This window comes from Salmo salar, chromosome ssa01 (assembly GCF_905237065.1).
Source record: "Salmo salar chromosome ssa01, Ssal_v3.1, whole genome shotgun sequence".
NCBI lineage: Eukaryota > Metazoa > Chordata > Actinopteri > Salmoniformes > Salmonidae > Salmo > Salmo salar.
Genome location: NC_059442.1, coordinates 54,873,181 through 54,880,568, shown reverse-complemented (window position 1 = coordinate 54,880,568; position 7,388 = coordinate 54,873,181). Strand labels below are relative to the sequence as shown.

Sequence of the window (7,388 nt, the reverse complement as noted above, 5' to 3'; positions counted from 1 at the left end):
TGAAATAATACCCAACCTTGTATCAGTGGTTAAGGGCAACTAATAATCTCAATGTGGATGAATGATGAAAACCAATAGAGAGTACTGGAAGGAATTTATTTATCAAAGCAGTTAAAGCAACATGTTTCAATACACAGAGCAGTTTGAATAGGTACAGTACAAGGCTTCCACTGAGACCCAGGCTAGTTGCAAGTGTATTTATTTAGTCCCCATAAAAATCCTACAGAACATGTTCAAAATCGAAACAAAGAGGAGAGTGGTCATAGATTTTGTTTTCTCAAAAATGGACACTACATTACTAAATGTTGCTACAAAGATAAGACAGTACTATTATCTGTGAGAGCTTTAATCCTTATCCAGTTGATGGGAAAAGTACTGTGGTGATTGGTCACTCGTTCTATCACAACGCTGTTTGAAACACCCAGGTAAATATACTTACAACAATATTATCCAATAAACTAGCATGTAAACACAATGGTCCAAACATATGAAAGATTTTTGGGGGTTAGGCAAGCAACATCCGACCAGGAATGGAGGTGCATTTTAAATGATAATCAAGGGAATGACATCGGGCTACAATATTGTTGAACTTAGAAATAAAACGACCGAGCAGGGTTTCCATTAAAATCGATGACTATTCATTACAAACAATCAACACAATCGCATGGCCATTTCTAGCACTGGAGACTGAACATCCAGTCAAGCTTTTTCATCTAGTCGTCAGTAGTGAGGACAATGTAAAGACATGTCGAAGAGCAGTATTTAAGACTTTTCACATAGCTACGGGCAGACTCACACAATGCCCCAAACCCTCGGCCTTATCCCTTTCCCATATACATAACAAAGCACAGAAAACCTAAACTTACCCACATTGGAGCATAGGAGGGCATAGATACTGACTTATTAAATCATCCACTTAAAGAAAAGCCTGTGCACTTGGAACATATTCTTAAAACAATCTACGGGATGCCAAAAGTCACTGCATACAGTCTAAAATATCATGGCATCCATATAACAATGGGAATAAATTATTTGTACAGTCGTAGGACTTGAAATCTTTTTTTTTTTTTTTTAAGCAAACCTAGACATCACATAGACAGGCAAGCAGGACAGGGCTACACTGATTATATGAGGCCTCTCCTCTGTCAATCATCAGAACACAGGTGAACATCAAGGTATTCTACTGCCTGAAGCTTGCATGTGCACATACTGTAAGCCACCCACAAACCCTAGCGTTTGGCTCTCCTACAAAATCTGCTTTAAACTGTAAATAGAGGTGCATGCAAAAATGCAGGGTTCGAGACGCTATGGGCGTAACTAATGCGCTTATTTTCATAGGAAATCAGATTTCCCCCCCATATAATTGAATAATATTTTATTTCTCCCCAAAAACATTCCTTTATATATAATCACAATAAATGTTCGTATACAAATGATAGTATTTTCACAGAAGGAACAGTGGTTATATGCGCTACAGAGAGGAAACACATTCACACACAAAGTTCTTAGAAATGGCAATGCAAATGGTAGAAAAGCTTTGGCATATCTGCCTACAAGTTGTGCCTGCACACTTGGAAATAAAATGAGTACAACAGTGTATGAATGTTTGGCTTCATACTACTCTTAATTTAGTAACATGTACGTTTAGTAAGCAGTCCCACATAAAACTGTGGAGCGAGGTTAGGCTATTTACACCTTACTTTGTTAGGCCTTAGGGTTTTAAGGTGGACAATGCTACATGTTCCCAGATGTCCAGGCTGAGAGTAATGGCACCACCTTAAAATGTACCACAACTAATAATACTGCCCCGGGATCATTTTTCATACAGGAGTGATCGAGACAATCAAATGAAAGACGATTGTTAAAATGTCACGGTCATCTTAGTCTAATAAGGGATTATGTTCAACTACGAGATTCTTCTGTAGCTATTCAATAGAAGCTGATCATGTCTGATCCATGGACAAAGAAAGACTAGAACAGGCAAAGCCTCCCATACCACGTCAATTTAACTAAACCTTTACGGGGTACGCTCAATATGATTCTTCTTCTATGGTCTGATCCCCTGGTAGCGACAATGTTTATGTTTAACGTATAAGAACTCAAGCAGTACGAGCATGTAACCCCCAGTGGAGCCGTGGGATAATAGAACAGCGTCTTGGCAACAGTCACAGAGATCGACCGTGAGGGAAACCTTCCATTTACACCACAGATGTACTAAGTCCCTCTAACTGACAGGGCATTTGAAAAAACGAACAATGTCTGGAAAAAAGGTTTCGTTGGAGGAGCGTAAATCACCGTAGTAAAAATCAAACCAGCATGCTGATGCATAATATAGTCACAATTAACGTGTAATGAATGGCTATTGATTAACAATCAACACCACTTCAAAATGGTTCTACGTTATCGGATTGAACTAGTGATTTATTTGAAATTGCAAAACCTCCTTGTCCCGAATGGCCCATACTGTAATGTATGTATCTATTAGAAGACTCACTTACTGTGACTGGAAACAACATTTACCCTCCTCTAAAAGTTTCTATCCACTGCACTACCTCAGGAATAGAATTACATAGAACATAGTAATATAATAGTTATTCTATGTCTATGTGCACTGCACTGTATATTGGCATTGTGATACTTGAACAAATATATACTATAATTGAAATGAAAGGCATTTGGAGAAGGTAACCGGACAACAGTAATAGTCGTTCAGAATAGGAGGAGTACACAGAGAGGAGAGGGATTGCACGAGCTACACAGGCAAAGAAAACTAAGAGTGTCTAACGCCGTTGAATAATTCAGTATGTGAGTTTGCAGAGGTAGCTGCATCTACTCGAGGCTAAAAGAGCGGGAACGCAAAAAAATACAAATATTTCTTTCAAAACTCTTAAGCCTTGCTCCTATTTCTCTGTATGTTGTCATGCTCATATATCGTGTGGCTTCTGCTGCGTGTTATCCCCTCTCGTAGTGATACCTTACTTTCATGCTATACTGTACGTTGCATAGAAATTAGTTAGAGCTTATTCTAGGGCGCGGAGGGCGGGACCGCTCTGTAACCCTGCAGTTTCATTCATGCCTTAACGGTGGATGCTACAGAAGAAGAAATAGGAGAGCCATTTTGTGTCCTGCTGTGCGTTGTTGTCCTGCTGTGCGTTCCAGTTCCTCCAGTCATCATGGCTACATTGGAGAGGTTAGAGTATCTATAGGCATGGTTCCACACACACACACACACACACACACACACACACACACACACACACACACACACACACACACACACACACACACACACACACACAGCAGCCTGAGTGACCACCAGGTGGTGGTGTGGTGCTAGCAGCTGCCAGGAGAGGAGCAGACCGAGCCGCACATGCTCAGTTTGGAGGAGGACTCGGGTTCGGGATCCTCATCCTCTGTGCCTCCCTCAGCCTCGCCGGATCCGTCTCCATCCCCATCATCCCCCCCCTCGGCAGCTCCTTCAGACTCCCCTCCCTCTGCACCCTCCTCCTGCCTCTTTTTCAACCTGAGAAACATACAGAACCAGTCAACAGTTTGGACACAGCTACTCATTCCAGGGTTTTTCTTTATTCTTACTATTTTCTACATTGTAGAATAACAGTGAAGACATCACAACTATGAAATGACACACATGGAATCATGTAGTAACCAAAAAAAGTGTTGGGGTCGTACATACACTACCGTTCAAAAGTCAAGGTTCGCTTAGAAATGTCCATGTTTTTGAAAGAAAAGCACATCAAATTGATCAGAAATACAGAAATACATTGTTAATGTTGTAAATGACTATTGTAGCTGGAAATGGCACATTTTTTATGAAATATCTATATAGGCCCATTATCAGCAACCATCACTCCTGTGTTCCAATGGCACGTTCTGTTAGCTAATCCAAGTTTATCATTTTAAATGGCTATTTGATCATTAGAAAACCCTTTTGCAATTATGTTAGCACAGCAAACCACTAGTCCCAACGTCAACAGTGAAGAGGCGATTCCGGGATGCTGGCCTTCTAGGCAGAGCTCCCCTGTCCAGTGTCTGCGTTCTTTTGCCCATCTTAATCTTTTATTTTTATTGGCCAGTCTGAGATAGGGCTTTTTCTTTGCAACTCTGCCTAGAAGGCAAGCATCCCGGAGTCGCCTCTTCACTGTTGAAGTTGAGACTGGTGTTTTGCGGGTACTATTTAATGAAGCTGCCAGTTGAGGACTTGTGAGGCATCTGTTTCTCAAACTAGAGACTCTAATGTACTTGTCCTCTTGCTCAGTTGTGCACCGGGGCCTCCCACTCCTCTTTCTATTCTGGTTAGGGCCAGTTTGTGCTGTTCTGTGAAGGGAGTAGTACACAGCGTTGTACGAGATCTTCAGTTTCTTGGCAATTTCTCGCATGGAATAGCCTTTATTTCTCAGAACAAGAATAGAGTGACGAGTTTCAGAAGAGAGTTCTTTGTTTCTGGCCATTTTGAGCCTGTAATCGAACCGACAAATGCTGACGCTCCAGATACTCAACTAGTCTAAAGAAGGCCAGTTTTATTGCTTCTTTAATCAGGAACAACAGTTTTCAGCTGTGCTAACATAATTGCAAAACGGTTTTCTAATGATCAATTAGCCTTTTAAAATAATAAACTTGGATTAGCTAACACAACGTGCCATTGGAACACAGGAGTGATGGTTGCTGATAATGGGCCTCTATACGCCTACGTAGATATTCCATTAAAAATCAGCCGTTTCCAGCTACAATAGTCATTTACAACATTAACAATGTCTACACTGTATTTCTGATCAATTTGATGTTATTTTAATGGACATAAAAACAAAAAAAAATCTTTCAAAAACAAGGACATTTCTAAGTGACCCCAAACTTTTGAACGGTAGTGTACATACATGTGCACGCCACACACGGGATAGGAGAGGGAAAAAAAATGTGTGATCAGAATACATAGTGGGAGTCTAAGGACTGTGATATACTATCTGTCTAGAGATTATGCCCAAGTAGTAAAAATAGAACTCAAGCTCCATTAATTCCAGCAATAAGAAAACTAAATTTGCCTTGTAGGAAGAATTCCAAATGATGCTGCAATCTCAGACAGGTAAATAATAAATGAGGTACTCATTTTTTCATTACATGAAATATGAACTATCACCACCACTCCTCTCTTAATATAAACACAGCATTAGGGCAACAATATAGGGTCATAAAACCGCTATATATTTTTGTAATGCCATCATTAAGTCGAGGTAATGTACAGAGCATTTCTATATGAATTGCAGAGTGATGTCAATGTCACTGGAAGCAACATTGAACAGGGAGGATGTACACAAGCACATAAACAGCTGTTCACCATAAACTTAAAATGATGACTGCAGAAACCTCTATTATAATGTTGATTCATATGATGACCACATATTGCATATCGTTCTGCAAATGATAGATTACATGGAGAAATGACCATGTAAATAATCATTATATCATTTTAGTGCTTATGTCATATGTAAGGGATAATCAACAAGGGGCTGTGCGCTCTCGAAAAGAATGAACGACGTTCCACGTTGCGACACAACAGCCGAGAGGAACTAAACTTCCAAGAAATTGCATTACGTTCCAGAGCGCCGAGTTGATTACCCCTTTTATACCATGGCTATAATTTAACACATTTGCCACTAGAAACGTGTACATTTGCCGGTAGAAATGTGTTCAACACCCACTGAATTAGCTAGCAAGTTGACTACAGTATATAGATAGCTACATCAGTTGCCTTGGTAACCAAACAAACAGACTTGCTAGTTTAGTTTACCAAAACACTGGTCCTAACTTGATTTCTGAAAATTGAATTCAACAATGCCAATAAAGTTTTCAATTCGACTTCTGCTTTCAAATGCAGCTCAAACACAGAACATGGAAGAATGAATTATAGCCATTAACTTCTACCGTGCTGATATACTGTGCGTTATAGGGAAATAATGCACACTCTAGAATGCCCTTCAAGCCAATCAGGAATGAGTATTAAACAATACCATGGTATAAATAGAGCTAAGACTGATGTAACAATGTGTTTTTTTATTGGTCTCCCAGATTCAGTAATTGGGTCCGTGTTTATATCGTCTTAGTATATTATAGACCTAACAATGTTTGGGATATTCATAAATATCTATTCATGTGTATGTCAGGTTGCCTAGTCCTTATGTAGGTGTTATGTCAGCCTTATGCATGCCACTTTAAATACAATTTCCCTAAATGGTTTAACATGGATGTATTTTGATTGGTCTCCCAGGCGAAGTGTTTGGTTTGTGGTCTTACTTCTCGCGGTTGAAGATCATGAACTCAGACTGCACCACTTCAAGGCACTCCTGTAGGTAGTCGTTTTCCTGAGGGCAGTAAGGAAAGGGAACAGCAATTATCATCACACACACAGGGCGACAACGGCGGACGAGGAGATCAATTTCACCTCAAACAATCACCAGCGAGACCTGAAAGATTACAAACACCCCCTTCTTCCCTTCTTTAAATTATGCCTGGTAATTTGTTTGTGTTCTTTCCCTCAAATTAGACGTTTGGCACGGGACAAAAATAGAAGTTCATATTTCCAAAAGCACTTGGGGGCATCACAACACCACTGAATGCTTCATAATTTAATAATCTAGGTAATAACCCATTGTTAGAAGATACATGCATTTACAGCGCCCAGAGATCACTTTCGATAACACTGAAAGTCGACAATAATAATGTGGAGCTCGTAATGACAAGTTTGGCGGATGAAAACCTGGCACAGCTCATAAATATGGATTGTCTAAAATCCATGGTAAATTGTGGCCGCAATCACAGATAATAAAGTGGGTTTCTTAAAATACTGTAATCACGCAAGCAAATAACCGGTCTTCAAGACAAAGAGATTGATGACATTCATGAAATGAAGGGACAAAAATAACAACTGGGGAACAGAAGGCTACAGAAGGCACCCTGCACTCTGAGTAAACCAAGACCTGCCAAACTGTCCAATACCTCAGGTTAAAGCACTATTTACAAGGGTTGAATTCTTTAGGGCATGCCGTAGCAAAACATTTCGCAACGGAAAACAAAAATAAACGTTTCTAATTGGACAAGTTCAGGTAGTCCCTCCAAGTTTCAGTCCGTTTTCTTCAGTTTGGTGCCTAATGAACATGACCCAGGCACAGTCAGTAGGGACTGGGTGATGTGACACTCACCGACTGGGAATCCTTGCTGGCTTCCCGTGACCTGTTCTTGGCCAGTCTTTTCTTCTTCTTGTGGAGGGGACGAGATTCTAGTATCATCTCCTCCAGCTCAAAGGTGGGGTCGCAATGCAGACGGCCCTTCTGTGGAACCAAGTCACACAGTACACTAATGAATGACTATAATACAGG

The 7,388-nt window shown here is 40.3% G+C and overlaps 1 protein-coding gene across 1 annotated transcript in view; it reads right to left on the bottom strand.

The window, feature by feature from the left end:
• Positions 1 to 77: 77 nt before the first annotated feature.
• The window catches only part of LOC106605062 (serine/threonine-protein kinase 32C), a 104,140-nt gene continuing 96,829 nt past the window's right edge, over positions 78 to 7,388 (bottom strand). Inside the window, exons 10-12 of the mRNA XM_014200324.2 lie at positions 7,212 to 7,340; positions 6,307 to 6,374; positions 78 to 3,523 (exon numbers count right to left, since the gene is read on the bottom strand). Of these exons, the coding sequence (XP_014055799.1) occupies positions 3,334 to 3,523; positions 6,307 to 6,374; positions 7,212 to 7,340 (387 nt within the window). The 3' untranslated portion in view covers positions 78 to 3,333. The remainder of the gene's footprint in view (positions 3,524 to 6,306; positions 6,375 to 7,211; positions 7,341 to 7,388) is intronic.